This window comes from Mytilus californianus, unplaced genomic scaffold (assembly GCF_021869535.1).
Source record: "Mytilus californianus isolate M0D057914Y unplaced genomic scaffold, xbMytCali1.0.p SCAF_10, whole genome shotgun sequence".
Classification (NCBI taxonomy): Eukaryota; Metazoa; Mollusca; class Bivalvia; order Mytilida; family Mytilidae; genus Mytilus; species Mytilus californianus.
Window position 1 is genome coordinate 55700928 of NW_026262582.1, and position 18180 is coordinate 55719107.

Consider the following 18180-nt stretch of genomic DNA (forward strand, 5'->3'; position numbering starts at 1 on the left):
CTTCCATACACCGAATATACAAGACCTATTGCTTATAGTATCTGAAATATGGACTTGACCACCAAAACTTAACCTTGTTCACTGATCCATAAAATGAGGTCGAGGTCAAGTGAAAACTGTCTGACGGGCATGAGGACCTTGCAAGGTACGCACATACCAAATATAGTTGAGCTATTGCATATAGTATTAGAAAAAAAGACCAAAACTCAAAAACTTAACTTTGACCACTGAACCATGAAAATGAGGTCAAGGTCAGATGACACCTGCCCGCTAGACATGTACACCTTACAATCCTTCCATACACCGAATATTGTAGACCTATGGCATACAGTATAAGAAAAACAGACCAAAACACAAAAACTTAACTATAACCACTGAACCATGAAAATGAGGTCAAGGTCAGATGACACCTGCCAGTTGGACATGTACACCTTACAGTCCTTCCATACACCGAATATACAAGACCTATTGCTTATAGTATCTGAGATATGGACTTGACCACCAAAACTTAACCTTGTTCACTGATCCATGAAATGAGGTTGAGGTCAAGTGAAAACTGTCTGACGGGCATGAGGACCTTGCAAGGTACACACATACCAAATATAGTTATCCTATTACTTATAATAAGAGAGAATCTAACATTACAAAAAATCTGAACTTTTTTTTCAAGTAGTCACTGAACCATGAAAATGAGGTCAAGGACATTGGACATGTGACTGACGGAAACTTCGTAACATGAGGCATCCATATACAAAGTATGAAGCATCCAGACCTTCCACCTTCTAAAATATAAAGCTTTTAAGAAGTTAGCTAACGCCGCCGCCGCCGCCGCCGCCGCCGGATCACTATCCCTATGTCGAGCTTTCTGCGACAAAAGTCGCAGGCTCGACAAAAAACAGACCAAAACACAAAAACTAAACAATGACCACTGAACCATGAAAATGAGGTCAAGGTCAGATGACACCTGCTAGTTGGACATGTACACCTTACAATCATTACATACACCAAATATAGTAGACCTATTGCTTATAGTATCTGAGATATGGACTTGACCACGAAAACTTAACCTTGTTCACTGATCCATGAAATGAGGTCAAGGTCAAGTGAAAACCGTCTGACAGGCATGAGGACCTTGCAAAGCACACACATACCAAATATAGTTACCATATTATTCATAATAAGAGAGAAATTAACATTACAAAAAATCTTAACTTTTTTCAAGTAGTCACTGAACCATGAAAATGAGGTCAAGGACAATGGACATATGACAGGCGGAAACTTCATATCATAAGGCATCTATATACAAAGTATGAAGCATCCAGGTCTTCTACCTTCTGAAATATTAAGATTTTAAGAAGTTAGTTAATGCTGCCGCCGGATTGCTATCCCTATGTCGAGCTTTCTGCGACAAAAGTCGCAGGCTCGACAAAAATTGTCTGTCCTGAGGCATATTTCCATTTTGAATTTATCATACATGTTTAAAATAGCCCTTTAAAAACTTTCACTGCGATTATCAGTATAAAAACGCCCTGCCATGCATTCATGTCTGTATTTGCTATCCTAGTTTGGTATGGATTCTTGATCCTCAAAGCTTATCAGGGGCTGCAGTGGTCGTGATCATATGGTAGTTCATCAAAACTAACATGTATGAATACTAGCCTATCACCTCTAGGTATGGGTTTTAGCCTTGGTTGGGCAGTTGCAAAATTAAGGTTCGATTTACATGCCATATGTTATAAGGTTTGTCAGTTTCCTCTGAGTACTTCGTTTTTCCTCTGCCAATAATACTGACTGTCATGAAATTACCCATATGGTGTAGAAAGTGACCTTAAAATCCCATCAAACAAGCAACCAATCAAAGCTTTAAATCATTGTCTATTTGTACAAGGAGCCGTAGTGGTCGAGCCATTTAAAATATGGTAATTTTTCCAAACTGTGACCACAACTTCAAGATGTGACATCAACCCTCTGTTTAATGGACAGTTCCACAATAAAGGTTCAATTTTCACATTGGACATGTTATATGGTTAATGTCCTTTTCCTGCCACAGGTCTGTTTCTAGTGGGTACTTTTGTATCCTCTGCCAATAAAACTGATGGTCTGACATGAAATTACCCATATTTTGTAGAATGTGAGATTAATCCCTATCAAAGAAACCATCAGATTGTACATAGAACAATGCTGCATACCCACCTGCTGATAGCGTGGGTCGGATATGCCAAACAAACAATTTTTTAAGGGTGGCCCTAACCATAATACCTTACCTTAACGTCCCATGTTACACAACACTAGCACATAAAATATCCCCTAACTGTAATATCTAACCTTAATGTCCCATGGGACACAACACTAGCATATAAAATATCCCTTAACCATAATATATTACCTTAATGTCCCATGTGACACAACACTGGCATATAAAATATCCCCTAACCATAATATCTTACCTTAATGTCCCATGTGACACAACACTAGCATATAAAATATCCCTAACCAAATGTCCCATGTGACACAACACTAGCATATAAAATATCCCTAATCAAATGTCCTATGTTACACAACACTGGCATATACCGTATAGCGGGTTATTTTCGCGGGTGTAAAATTTCGCGATTTAGGGGCATCAAAGTATACGAAAAATTTTGGAGGTTTTTATTTTGGTGGATTCTTAAATCCCAATTAAATATTTTGGCGGATACTGAAATTGTTGCATATAAAAAGTTGTAAAAATTGAGAAGTGAATGTCTACTGTTATGGTTAATTGATTTTTGTACCTGAATGACGTCTTATTCATTTATATTGACCGGACCTTTGATGTACTTTCTATTTAGGCTATAAAATTATCAAGAGTGACTTACAACTGTTATGTAATTTGACACTAATTAATAAGGGTAATTACCTGATAGAGTACTTTACACTCTTAGTCTATTTGACACTAATTGATAAGGATATACACACGTGACAGTCATTTTATAAAATACATTTATGTACAATACCCTTTGTCTTTTATGTTGTTAAAACTAACCTATACGTTAGAAAGTACCGAACGTATGCATAAATGTTTGCGGAATTTATTTTCGCGATTTTCATTCATCCGTCAAAATAAGCGAAAATAAACACCCCGCGAAAATAACCCGCTATACAGTAAAATATCCCATAACCATAATATCTAACCTTAATGTCCCATGTGACACAACACTAGCATATAAAATATCCCCTAACCATAATATCTTACCTTAATGTCCCATGTGACACAACACTGGCGTATAAAATATCCCCTAACCATAATATCTTACCTTAATGTCCCATGTGACACAACACTAGCATATAAAATATCCCTAACCAAATGTCCCATGTGACTCAACACTGGCATATAAAATATCCCTAACCATAATATCTTACCTTAATGTCCCATGTGACACAACACTAGCATATAACATATCCCCTAACCATAATATCTTACCTTAATATCCCATGTTACACAACACTAGCATATAAAATATCCCTAACCAAATGTCCCATGTGACTCAACACTGGCATATAAAATATCCCTAACCATAATATCTTACCTTAATGTTCCATGTTACACAACACTAGCATATAACATATCCCCTAACCATAATATCTTACCTTAATATCCCATGTTACACAACACTGGCCAATTAAATGTCCATGGTGCTGATTTCCGGTCAAATCAACAACTACTCCATCTTTGTGAGCCTTTAGAAATACAATAATTATAATGATAATGCCACTGCCTAAAAGAAGTTAAGCAGGTGTGTGCTTTTAAACACACTCACCAAAAGAACCAAGACATCATATCAGTAGTAGTTTGTAGAAACATTGGAATACTCAGTAAAGTAAAACTGTTAAGCTTTTAACCTTGTATTAAGTAAACCTCACATGGCTGCATTCATTAGAACATATTTTTAAAGGGCATCATTCAAAGATTTATCAATACTTCACATATAACCATGAAGGTGCAAGTTCACTTTGATGCCTTAAAATCAAAAAGGACATGGAGTACATTGAGCAAGTTTAGAAAATCATAATTCTTGCATCAGTGTTCTCATTTCTAAAAATACAGGTGTTAGTATAAACTTCAGTGACAGCCAATCCTGCATGACATAAAAAACAAGGTTATGTCAATTATCTCCTCAGTAACAGTCAATCTCACATGACATATAAAATTACATGGGTAATGTCAATTATCTCCTCAGTAACAGTCAATCTCACATGACATATAAAATACATGGGTAATGTCAATTATATCCTCAGGAAAGGTCAATCTCACATGACAAATAAAATACATGGGTAATGTCAATTATATCCTCAGTAACAGTCAACTTCACATGACATACAAAATTACATGGGTAATGTCAATTATCTCCTCAGTAACAGTCAACTCCACATGACATATAAAATGAATCAATTATCTCAACTTCTAGACAACGCAAGTTGAGTTGACCCCCTGTATACTTATAAGGTCAAAATATATGATGAATCAGTTCATTTATCCCATTTGTTATGTAAAAATGAAATCATGTAGCATCATGGGCAAGAGTATTTAAAAAATATCAACACATAAAAATGGTCATTTTGTGTTAAGTAAAAAGGACTTCCAATTTAACACTGCAAGTAGCCTTTAGAGTGCGAGTAAAGTAAAGTCTTTGGTAGTATTTCAAATTTACATGATTATCCAATCATCTTAACAGTCAACTGTTTGATAGAGGTACTGTCAAATTAGTTTGTTACACAATAAAGGTGTCTAAAGATTTGTTTGGGTCATTATTCTTTACGTTTGTCCTCTAATCCTTAATTGGGTTTTTGTATTGATCATGCACTGGTGTTGTTTAAACTGTTTCAGTTGAGGTTATATGTCAGGTAATATACATGTAAAGTTATATCAATAAATCCTGGTGATATCAATTCAATGTTTTTTTTACACGTATGTAAATAGCATTTGTATTCCCATGTATTTACCTACCCCAAAATAGGTGAAAATAAATATACTGAGAAAAATATATATATACAGTTTAATATTGAATGTCTTAAAATAAACATAATATGAACAAAAGTTCTGTTTTCTTACCTAAGGTTAATTCAAATCTCTGCTGCAATGTTTTTATGTCAATAAATAACTCTTTACTGTTGCACTGTTTTTATGTCAATAACTTTTTACTGCTGCACTGTTTTTATGTCAATTTGATAACTCTTTTCTGCTGCATTGTTTTTATGTCAATATCTTTTTACTGCTGCACTGTTTTTATGTCAATAACTTCTTACTGCTGCATTGTTTTTATGTCAATTAATAACTCTTTACTGCTGCATTGGTTTTATGTCAATTAATAACTTTTTACTGCTGCACTGTTTTTATGTCAATTAATAATTTTTACTGCTGCACTGTTTTTATGTCAATTAATAACTTTTAACTACTGCATTGTTTTTATGTCAATTAATAACTTTTTAAGAAGTTATTTCTGTTCTGTTCATTTTTCAGATTAGCAAGGTTTTTTTTGAGAATTAGTTGTCTTAAAAAAAAAGTTAAACTATTATTATGTGGTTCATTTGTGGTCAATTTGTAACTGACCTTTGCTGAGTAATACAGTACAGACTTATTGACTAAATCATTCAATTCTGTGTGTTCTTCATCATCAAAAATGTTCATCTGATTTGGTCCTATAAATATAAATAGAATTTGTATAAAATCATTGGTACACTTTCCCAAAGAAAATAAGAATCTATTGTCAGTTTTGTGTACAGAATGTGTCAAAATAATATGTTGTCTGTTAATAAAAAAAAACAGAAAGTCATGATATACTTCATGTTAATGATATGTTTATTATTAAGTTTGTGTAAGTTTAAATACATTATTAGTCTTTTAAAGAAAATTAGGAACCTAACTACTTTAGTTCAATCATTTCCAAGCTAAGTCACATTTTGGAATGCATATTATCTCCTCTTAGTTTGTACAGTTTGTATTGATAATAGATTCTTCATATAAATTCATGAAACTCAAAATATAGCAAATGTTGTATTTGTAAAAACTAAAACAAGAGGCTGTAAAGAGCCTGTGTTGCTCACCTTGGTCTATGTGCATATCTAAAAAAGGACACTCTCCAACATTGTAGACGAGAATAGACTTCATGACAAAAATCTCTATTTTGTTGATCTTGTATTTTGATCTTGTATTACTGATCTTTTAGTCTGTTTAGTTTCTCTCTATATTCTTTAGTTTTTGCTCAAAACACAAAAGAGGGTAAAAAAAATCCTTATTTAAGAGCAATCACTCCTATGAAGAGTGACAGTCTACTAACTATATCGGCAAAATTTGACTTTTTAATAGATGTTGCCTTGTTGATCATTTTTGTGATTAAAAGTGTCTATTTATCTATTATAATTTAAATCATATAAGGCATAACGGAAAAAAAAATGTTTCTCTCTAAATATCATAGTTTTCATAATAACAGGCAAAAATGAAAAAAAAGGTAAAATTTGTCATTTATGGGCAATAAATCCTATCAGAATTTGTCTGACAGTTTTGAAGTATATGGACAATTGGTAGAGCTCATCATTTTGAACATTTTTGCTCCTTTCAGATTTTCTCTATTTATAATGGTTCACAAAATAATAGACAAATCGTGCATTTTACCACTATGTTCTATTTTTAGCCATGTCGGCCATGTTGGTTGATGGGCGAGGTCATCAAATACATTTTTTAAACTAGATACCCTAAGGATGATTTAGGCCAAGTTTGGTTGAATTTGGCCAAGTAGTTTCAGAGGAGAAGATTTTTGTAAAAAGATTACAAAAATTTACGAAAAATTGTTAAAAATTGACTTTAACAATTGACAATAACTCCTTATGGGGTCAATTGACAATTTTGATCATGTAGACTTATTTGTAGATCTTACTTTGCTGAACGATTTTGCTGTTTACAGTTTATCTCTATCTATTATAATATTCAAGACAATAACCAATAAAATGCTTCCCTGAGCGCAGCCTGATACGACCAGTGACATCGAACCCTTAACAGTTGGTGCAAGTTTGGACACAATATTCAAGCTTGATACTGTCTGAATTTGGATTGTGATCAAATTTTTGACATAATATAGGTTTCTGACACAAAATAAATGTGGTGAAAAATCTTAAAAATTTGAATTGGGTTGAAATATTTGTATTAATTTTCAATTGAAGATTTCTTGCAATTGCACAATACTGTGAAATTGGATATTTCTTGCTATTGCACAATACTATGCAATTGAAGATTTCTGGATATTGGGCACTATTGTGCTATTGCGCAATACTGTGCAATTGGATATTTCTTGCTATTCCGCAATACTGTGCAATTGAAGATTTCTTGCTATTGCACAATACTGTGCAATTGAAGATTTCTTGCTATTGTGCAATACTGTGCAATTGAAGATTTCTTGCTATTGTGCAATATTATGCTATTGCCCAATACTATGCAATTGAAGATTTCTTGCTATTGCACAATACTATGCAATTGAAGATTTCCTGCTATTGCGCAATAGCATGCTGTTGCACAATACTTCATATAATAATTTACACGTCATGTTTGGTGTGTATCTCCTGCCATATCAGTATTTTTTGCTTTTAAATATAAATCAGAAATAATAAATGCAAAAATGGACAATTTTAAGAAAAAAAACCAAAAAATTATGAAAAAAAAAAATCCCCCCCCCCCATAATATTTTTTGTTTCCCCCTTTTAGTAAATACCCCCAAACTCAATCCCAGCTTTCCCTTTGTGGTATGGTACCTTGCAGTACAATTTCAGAAAGATCCATACACTTAAACACAAGTTATTGTCTGGAAACTACAAAAATTCTTGTTTTTTACCACTTTTTGGCCCCCAATTCCTGAAGGTTTGGGGCAAATACTCCCAAACTCAATCCCAGCCGTCCATTTGTGGTATGCTACCTTGCATTACAATTTCAGAGAGATCCATACACATAAACACAAGTTATTGTCTGGAAACTAGAAAAATGATAGTTTTTGGCCCCTTTTTGGCCTCTAATTCCAGAACGTTTAGGGCAATTACCCCCAAACTCAATCCCAGCCTTCCTTTTGTGATATGGAACCTTGTGGTACAATTTCAGAAAGATCCATACACTTACACACAAGTTATTGTCCGGAAACAACAAAAATGCTTATTTTTGGCCCCTTTTTGGCCCCTAATTCCTAAACTGTTGGTACCATAACACCCAAAATCAATCCCAACCTTCCTTTTGTGATATTGAACCTTCCTTTTGTGATATTGAACCTTCTGGTCAAATTTCATAGAGATCCATTCACTTGAACTAAAGTTATTGTACGGAAATCAAATTTGTCTTCGGATGAAGATGCAGATGAAGACGATGACATCATACCAATATACAAAGCATTTTTTGCGGTCGTAAAAAATTGCAAAATTTCCTTAAAATTACCTATTCAGGGGCAGCAACACAACAACGGGTTGTCTGATGCGTCTGAAAATTTCCGGGGAAATAGATCTTGAACTGATGAACATTTTTACTCCCTCAGATTTGCTCTAAATGCTTTAGTTTTTGAGATAGAAGCCAAAAACTGCATTTAACCCCTATGTTCTATTTTTACCCATGGCGGCCATGTTTTTTGAGGAAACAGAAAATAAAACACAAACTTTATTCTAGATACCCTAAGGATCATTCAGCTTAAGTTTGGTTGGAATTGGTTCAGTAGTTTCAGAGGAGAAGATGTTTGAAATAGTTTACACCGGACGGTCGACGACAGACAACGACGGACGCCAAGTGATGGCAAAAGCTCACATTTCCTTTGGAAAATGAAAATGAAAGAAAGCTATGTGTGAGTAGTGTGTATATGAAGTCAATTTCTTGTTGTGCACAGTACATTTTTTTTACACAATATGCTCAATAATTGATCTTACTATTATCTACTATCTGAGATCCAAAACAGAAAAACAAAAAAGATTAACATCACTTACCTAATGTATAAAGTGCTTTAATCTGAGCTGGTGTTATCACATCATGAAATAAGCATACTGATCCTATTTGCCCATGAAGTACTATAGGAGACCCCCATTCTTCATTCTGTGTACCAGTAGGAACAGTTCTGATACCAGGTTCAGTACTAGGTTTTGATTGGCCAGGAAAGATGAATTTGAATGGTGACTTTTTCTTTACCTCTGCATTTGTGTTAGAATCTGACTGGTCAGCAAAGGAAACTAAAGCGGATTTTGGACAAGGAGATCCTATATAGCATGAGGAAAATGGCTAGAATATAAAACATTTAAATATGTATAAATGGAAATCACAACAATCCAACAGAAATGAACATATTCAACAAAAAAATCCCTTAAATGACAAAAAAAAAAACAATCCAAATAAGATACTTGACTTGGCATAAGCACCAATTCATGTGAGTAGATTAAACAGGTGTTTATAAGCCAGTAGAGAACAAGCCTTTCAGTATGTTCAAAGAGCTACAATTTAGCAATTTATTAGTTGATATCCTGGAAGAATTTTGTTTCTCTAAAATTTAGGTATTTTCTTTAACCAAAACTATTTTGTACCAAATAAACAAGCATTCTGTGAGTATAGTTCCCTACCGGTTAAAAATTCATTGTAATTGAACGAAATTCTAACTTGATCTATAACTTGTCGAGGTGTAAACTACATAAAAATATCAAGTCAAAATCTTCAATAAAATTGAGAATGGAAAAATGGGTAATATGTCAAAGAGACAACAACCTGACCAAAGAGCAGACAACAGCCAAAGGCCACCAATGGGTCTTCAATGCAGCGAGAATTCCTGCACCCGGAGGTGGTCCTCAGTTGGCCCCTAAATAAAATTGTGTACTAGTTCAGTGAAAATGGACGTCACACTAAACTCCAAAACATATAAATGAACTAAAATTAAAAAAACATACAAAACTAACAAAGGCCAGAGGCTCCTGACTTGCGACAGACGCAAAAATGCGGCGGGGTTAAACATATTTTGTGAGATCTCAACCATCCCCCTATACCTCTAGCCAATGTAGAATAAAGAAACACATAGCAATACGCACAGTAAAACTCAGTTCAAAAGAAGTTCTAGTCCGATGTCAGAAAAGGTAACAAAAGAAACTAAGCAAAATGACAATGATACATAAATGAACAAAGGACTACTAGCAGTTACTGACATGCCAGCTCCAGACCTCAATTAAACTGATTGAAAGATTATGTCTTCATCATATGAAAATCAAGTACAATCCCTCCTGTAAGGGGTTTAATATCATACCATCATAAAATATATGAGAAGAACATAACCCGTATCATGCAAATAACTGGTTTTAGAATAAATGTGTTTATTTCCGATGCAAAGACCCTATGAGTGAATCAATATTAATACCAAAATATGTAATCCTTAATGACTTGACAACAGTATCGTAACTATATCCTTTCCAAATAAGTCTGTTTAAAGGTTTGGATAGCTTTTGCGGTGAATGCTTTTTGTGCTTTGTAAAGAATATTACCATAAAATATTGGATGTGAAATACCCGAAAGTATAAGATGTCTGCATGTTGATTTATATTTACGAATGATGTCCTTGTACCGATGATAAAATTTAGTAAATGTTTTGACTAGTTTGTGATATCGAAAAACCCTCGTGTAATTTCAGTAATACAGAGATTTCTTTCGTTGAAATCAGATACGTTGTTACATACACGAGCGAATTGAACAAGTTGAGATATATAAACACCATAAGATGGTGACAAAGGAACGTCACCATCTAAAAATGGATAATTAACAATAGGAAATGAAAAATCATCTCTTTTATCATAAATTTTGATATTAAGCTTCCCGTTAAAGATATAGATATCAAGATCCAGGAAAGGGCAGTGTTCATTGTTAGTATTAGCTTTATTTAAAGTCAGTTCGGCAGGATAAATCTCTTTAGTGTACATACTGAAGTCGTCATTATTGAGAGCCAATATATCATCTAAATATCTAAAAGTGTTATTAAATTTTTGAATGAGATGTTGTTTCGATGGGTCTTTGCTGATTATAGTCATAAATTGTAACTCATAACAATACAGAAACACGTCCGCAATAAGTGGTGCACAGTTAGTCCCCATGGGAATTCCGATAACCTGACGATATACGGAATCTCCATAGCGAACAAAAATGTTATCTAGTAAAAATTCAAGGGCAGTTATAGTATCAAATCAGGTCCAATTGACATAGTTCTTTTGTTTGTTGTTACTAAAAAAATTGTCGTAAGGGTTCCGTGGAACCCAGTGTCTCGCCTACTTTTTCTGTTAATCACAGGCTCAACAAAAATGAGGAAGTAAATCAATAAAAATATTCCTCTTGATACTATCTTTTGATTGTAAGAAGCTTCTGTCCAAGTTTTGTAAAAATCCAGGACAGTTTATGAATCTAATAAATGTTTAAAATCTTTAACTGCAGACTGAATGTAATGTTAACTGGAAGAAAACAAAATTTCCTTCTAGATACTAGCATTTGATCATAAACAAGCTTCTGTCCAAGTTTGGTACAAATCCAAAATAGTATAAGAAAGTTATTAAAATTTTAAAAACTTTAACCACAGAGTGAATGTAATATTTCCTGGCAGAAAAAATAAGTCCATTTATAAGTAAAATACGGAAAAAATGGAATTATATTTTTACAAAATTTACTTCTGGATACTATCTTATGATCATGAACAAGCTTCTGTCCAAGTTTGGTAGAAATCCAGGATAGTTTAAGAAAGTTATTAAAATTTCAAAAACTTTAACCACAGAGTGAATATTTGTGGACTCAGCCGACGACATCGACAACGACGGAATGTAGGATCGCTATGTCTCGCTTTTTCGACTAAAGTCAAAGGCTCGACAAAAATGACCTAAAAGAGTTTGAACATATATATTTGCATTCCGACTTTTTAAATGCCCATTTAATCAGGTGTGTGAATTTTTTCTTAATAAGATTATGAGGCAAAGTGGTATATAGGGTAGAAAAATTCGTAAGGGTTCCGTGGAACCCAGTGTCTCGCCTACTTTTTCTGTTAATCGCAGGCTCAACAAAAATGAGGAAATAAATCAATAAAAATATTCCTCTTGATACTATCTTTTGATTGTAAGAAGCTTCTGTCCAAGTTTGGTAAAAATCCAGGATAGTTTATGAATCTAATAAATGTTTAAAAACTTTAATTGCAGACTGAATGTAATGTTAACTGGAAGAAAACAAAATTTCCTTCTAGATACTAGCATAAACAAGCTTCTGTCCAAGTTTGGTACAAATCCAAAACAGTATAAGAAAGTTATTAAAATTTTAAAAAGTTTAACCACAGAGTGAATGTGTTGTTTCCTGGCAGAAAATCTAAGTCCATTTAAAAGTAAAATAAGTAAAAAATGGATTTATTTTTTTACAAAATTTACTTCTGGATACTATCTTATGATCATAAACAAGCTTCTGTCCAAGTTTGGTACAAACCAAGGATAGTTTAAGAAAGTTATTCAAATTTTAAAAACTTTAACCACAGAGTGAATGTAATATTTCCCGGCAGAAAAACTAAGTCCATTTATAAGTAAAATACGGAAAAAATTGATGCTTATGATCATAAACAAGCTTATGATCATAAACAAGCTTCTGTCCAAGTTTGGTACAAACCAAGGATAGTTTAAGAAAGTTTTTAAAATTTTAAAAACTTTAACCACAGAGTGAATGTAATATTTCCCGGCAGAAAAACTAAGTCCATCTATAAGTAAAATATGGAAAAAACTGAATTTTATTTTTCCGAAATTTACTTCTGGATACTATCTTATGATCATAAACAAGCTTCTGTCCAAGTTTGGTAGAAATCCAGGATAGTTTAAGAAAGTTATTAAAATTTCTAAAACTTTAACCACAGAGTGAATATTTGTGGACGCCGCCGCCGTCGACGGAATGTAGGATCGCTATGTCTCGCTTTTTCGACTAAAGTCGAAGGCTCGACAAAAATCAAAACTTTGAACAGGTTCAAAATCACCAATATAAGCATCCAATTTATCAAGTACTTCCAACGAATTTTTGACACTCCAAAAGTAATTAATTCCACTATTTTCAAAGGCCTGATTTGAACAATTTATTACCAGGTTTTTTATTGTACCAAGTGTACTAGTAAGTATAATAGATAGTTTAGTAGGGGAACAATGGCTTGAAAACGAAATAAATCTATATTTGTAAGGAGTTTTGTGCAGCTTCGGAAGCCAGTACATAGTTAAAACTTTCATTGTATTTGGTTCTGCTTGTAAAGAGGTAGCTAAAAGTTTATGTTTGTTACAGATGTCATTTTCCGAAAATGGAGTCAGTTGGAATGTTGGTGAATTCGTGATTTCCTTTTGTAGAACTTCAATGTAAAATTTATGTCAAACAATAATGATATTGTTAGCAGCCTTATCAGCCGGGACAAAAACATATTCCTTGGCTAGTTCTTTTAGCTTATGTTTGATACGAGAAATTTGGCTATAATGGTTATTGTTAGGAGTAAAATGATCTTTAAAATGTTGAATACATTTATCAACTATGTTCATTACTGAATTAAAAAAAGACTCTAATGATTTCTTGTCAGCTTTTTCTCGTTTTATCCATTTAGAGCAGTAAGTATGGAGTGAGTCGTGGATGATGTTACGACACTCTTTCCAATTAATAATTGACGGGGGACGATATTTAGGTCCTTTAATGAGAAATGATTTCAACTCTCGGTCACGAACAATGTTAAGGTCTCCTGTTATAACATGGGAACTGGGGACATAAATGTTTTTTTTTCGGAAATTACTGCAATTTCATGAGGTAGGTGTATTGCCACTGATATTAACATCTTTACACACTTCGCTGTAATTAAACTCATATTTCCGTGTAGATTTTTTGTAAACATAACAAATAGGAGGAAGTTCAGTATTATCAAAATAGCCAGGAATTTGTTCTTTAACAGAATGATTATTAAAAATACCGGCAATATTTACAAAATCAAAACCTTTATTGTCATATTTAATTTTAACAAAAAAAAATTTGTGATCTTCAGGGCGATCAATTTTGGGAAACAATTTAGAATAACAATATGCAATTATAATTTGGACAATTTCATACTAAGGACTGCAATATGGAATTGTGTTGCATTCCTCCAAAATTTGATGTAATTTATCAACAGGCAAAGAACAGAGCTTAGTTAATAGATAATGTCTACCGTTGTTTTTTGAAATAGAAATTAGGTCCCAAATATTTGTATTGTTATTACGAAATTTTCTTTGATTGCTATTTATTCTACGCCCATGAGAACGGTTTTCACATACTGTTTTAGAAACTATATCCAAAATGTTAACAGAATCTGTTCTAGATATATTACCAATTCCCATGATATTGTCATTAAGACCAAGAGGGTTAACTGTCTGTAATTTTTTAATCCAATTCAGTTCAATTATTTTTGGTGATCGTACAAATTGAACTGTTAAATATTTAAAAGGATGATTGTGCTTCTTAAGGTGTTGATAAATGATAGTTTTGAATTTATGGGGTCTTTTAAAACGATAAAGGTGTTCTTGCGTGCGTTTAGATAAATATCGTCCAGTTTCACCTACATACTGAAGTAAAATATATAATACTGTTAGTTTTTCAAGTGATATCAGTTTCAAAATTTAAGGAAAATGTGAGACCATTAAACGTGGACCTTACTGTATTGTTGGTGGAAAGAAGGGGACAGGCAAGTCATTTTTTGGCATGACACTTATAGATAGAAGGGTAACCACGATTTTTGTTATTAAAAATGTTAGCGATTGTAGTATTTTTAGATAATCGATTTTGAAGATTGAGACGTGTAGATACCCTTTGAACGAGTTTATTTTTAAGTATTTTTCCATTTCTTAGTTTCATGATTTGTTTTTTGTTATCCGTTTTATCAATTGAAAGGAGCAAGGAATGGCGTCCAGAATATGAACCAGCACACAGGAATATAATAAGGTAAAAATGATAAAACTGTTCGGCTAAAGAACTCAAACACTATCCATCATTTAGTACCCGACAAAATACGTTAACAACAAAACTTGAGGACAAAAACAAAAGACAGGGTATATCAGGGTAGCTCCTGACGTCTGACTTAATAGTAGAATGGGGCTGAATAGTGAAAACTGTGTTTTAAATAAATATTCATAAAGTAATGAACATACAGATGTTCTCGCTCGGACACACACTCCATTAACTAGTATATTATAAGAGCATAAACCTGAAGCATGGGGAGGCACTCTACTGTCTCCACAAGGCACTAAAGACAAACTCTGTAAAAAATAAAATTGAGAATGGAAATGGGGAATATGTCAAAGAGACAACAACCCGACCAAAGAGCAGACAACAGCCGAAGGACACCAATGGTTCATCAACGCAGCGAGAAAATCCCGCATCCAGAGGTGGTCCTCAGCTGGCCCCTAAATAAAATTGTATACTAGTTCAGTGAAAATGGACGTAACACTAAACTCCAAAACATATAAATGAACTAAAATTAAAAAAAACATATACAAGACTAACAAAAGCCAGAGGCTCGAAAAAAACTGTTGAAAACTGATTATTTAAGTGAATTTTCTATGTCCAAAAACCATAACTCTGCAAATAAAATGCTCCGCAGGGCGCAGCTTGATACGACCGCAGAGGTCGAACCCTGAACAGTTGGGGCAAGTATGGACACAACATTCAAGCTTGATACAGCTCTGAATTTGGATTGTGATTAAATATTTGACACAGCATAGGTTTCTGACACAGAATGAATGTGGTCTAAGAACTTAAAAATTTTAAATTGGACATTCACCTATTATGGTCCAATATCCAAAATCTAAATACATGGTTAGATTCAGCATATCAAAGAACCCCAAGAATTCAATTTTTGATGAAATCAAACAAAGTTTAATTTTGGACCCTTTTGACCTCAATGTGGACAAAGTTGATAATGGGGCCCAAAAATCAAAAATCTAAATACATGGTTAGATTCAGCATATCAAAGAACCCCATATATTCAATTTTTGTTGAAATCAAACAAAGTTTAATTTTGGACCCCGATTTGGACCAACTTGAAAACTGGGCCCATAATCAAAAATCTAAATACATGTTTAGATTCAGCATATCAAAGAACCCTAAGAATTCAATTTTTGTTAAAATCAATCTTTGTTTAATTTTGGACCCTTTGGACCTTAATGTAGACCAATTTGAAAACGGAACCAAAAATTAGGAAGATAAATACACGGTTAGATTTGGCATATCAAAGAACCCCAAGAATTCAAGAATAAACCCCATTGAAATTGGTCAAGAAATAAGCAATTTATACGAAGTATCTTCTTTTGCACAATACTGTGCAATTGAATATTTCTTGCTATTGCGCAATACTGTACAATTGACAATTTCTTGCTATTGCGCAATATTGTGCTATTGGATATTTCTTGCTATTGAACAATACTGTGCAATTGAAGATTTCTTGCTATTGCGCAATACTGTGCAATTGAAGATTTCTTGCTATTGTGCAATACTGTGCAATTGAAAATTTCTTGCTATTGCACAATACTTATTATATAATAATTTACACATCCTGTTTGGTGTGTATCTCCTATCATATCATTATTATTTGCTTTTAAATATAAAACAGAAATAACCAACTTAAAATGGAAAATTTTAAAAGAAAAAAAAAAGAAAAAAAGAAAAAAAAGGAAAAAAAAAAAAATCCCCCCCCCCCCTAAATTTTTTGAACCCCCTTATGATTCATCACCCCGCAACTCAATCCCAGCCTTCCCTTTGTGGTATGGTACCTTGCAGTACAATTTCAGAGAGATCCATACACTTGAACACAAGTTATTGTCTGGAAACTAGAAAAATGCTTATTTTTGGCCCCTTATTCCTAAACGTTTTGGGCAATTACCCCCAAACTCAATTCCAGCTTTCCCTTTGTGATATGGAACCTTGTAGTACAATTTCAGAAAGATCCATACACTTACACACAAGTTATTGTCATGAAACTAGAAAAATGCTTGTTTTTTGCCCCTTTTTTGGCCCCTAATTCCTAATATTTTGAGGCAATTACCCCCAAAATCAATCCCAGCATTCCCTGTGTGATATGGAACCTTGTAGTACAATGTCAGAGAGATCCATACACTAAAACACAAGTTATGTCTGGAAGTTTCAAAAATGCTTATTTTTGGCCCCTTTTTGGCCCCTAATTCCTTAACTGTTGGTACCATAACCCCCAAAATCAATCCCAACCTTCCTTTTGTGGTATTGAACCTTATGGTAAAATTTCATAGAGATCCATTCACTTAAACTAAAGTTAGAGTGCGAAAACCAATGTGTCTTCGGACGACGCCGGACGACGACGACGACGCCAACGTCATACCAATATACGACCGCAAAAATTTTTTGCGGTCGTATAAAAATCATCATACTGGAACAAAATTCCAACTTGATCTGTAACTTGTCATGATAAAACTATATACTAATTATCAAATCAATATCTTCAAGAATGAAAAAAACAAACTTCCACTAAATTCTTCAAACAATTTACCAAAGACAAGGAAAAAATCCAAAATGTCATTTTGTCTTTTAAATTTTTTTTCAAAAATGAGTTATTTCCCTTTGAACAGAAATCTACTACCGGTAATTAATAAGTTTTTATAGCTATAAATACATTAACCATCATAAATTCTGAGTGTACCCCAACTGCGTCATTAGGTCAGATGGAATATCCCCAACTACGAATAAATGTACTATCACTGGTCCAGACATATACCCCTGTGTACCCATATTCTCCCATTCAATTTCCATCTGCGACATTGGTCACACGTGTATTTACAGATTTAACAGAGAAGTTTTTTGTTGTTGTAAAGTTTTTTTTTAATTGCTTAATAGCTTTTCAAATTTATATTGTGTATTATTGGAAAATTATTCCCTTGTTTAGTATTAATTTCTAGACAAAATTATTTGGTTTTTTTTTTGACTAAATTTAATCAAGGATTTGTATAGTATACTACTATACAAATCCTTGATTTAATTATGGACTATAATTTGAATAGTCCTTTCGTCACTTTTCCTGGTTCGGACTATCTCCTGGATGGGTCACTACCTTTAAGTCCCCCCCTAACTACCAGTACATTAACCGGAGTTTCAACAACGGTGTCTGGTAATGCTAC

At 33.4% G+C, this 18180-nt stretch overlaps 1 protein-coding gene across 2 annotated transcripts in view; it reads right to left on the bottom strand.

Annotated features, from left to right (window-relative positions):
• LOC127718864 (neurobeachin-like protein 1) overlaps positions 1–18180 on the bottom strand; it is a 406320-nt gene that overhangs the window by 302402 nt on the left and 85738 nt on the right. For both annotated transcript variants that reach the window (XM_052224913.1, XM_052224914.1), the window contains 3 exons: positions 8986–9274; positions 5591–5679; positions 3631–3720 (listed from right to left, as the gene is read on the bottom strand). In XM_052224913.1, coding sequence (XP_052080873.1) covers positions 3631–3720; positions 5591–5679; positions 8986–9274 — 468 coding nt within the window. The remainder of the gene's footprint in view (positions 1–3630; positions 3721–5590; positions 5680–8985; positions 9275–18180) is intronic.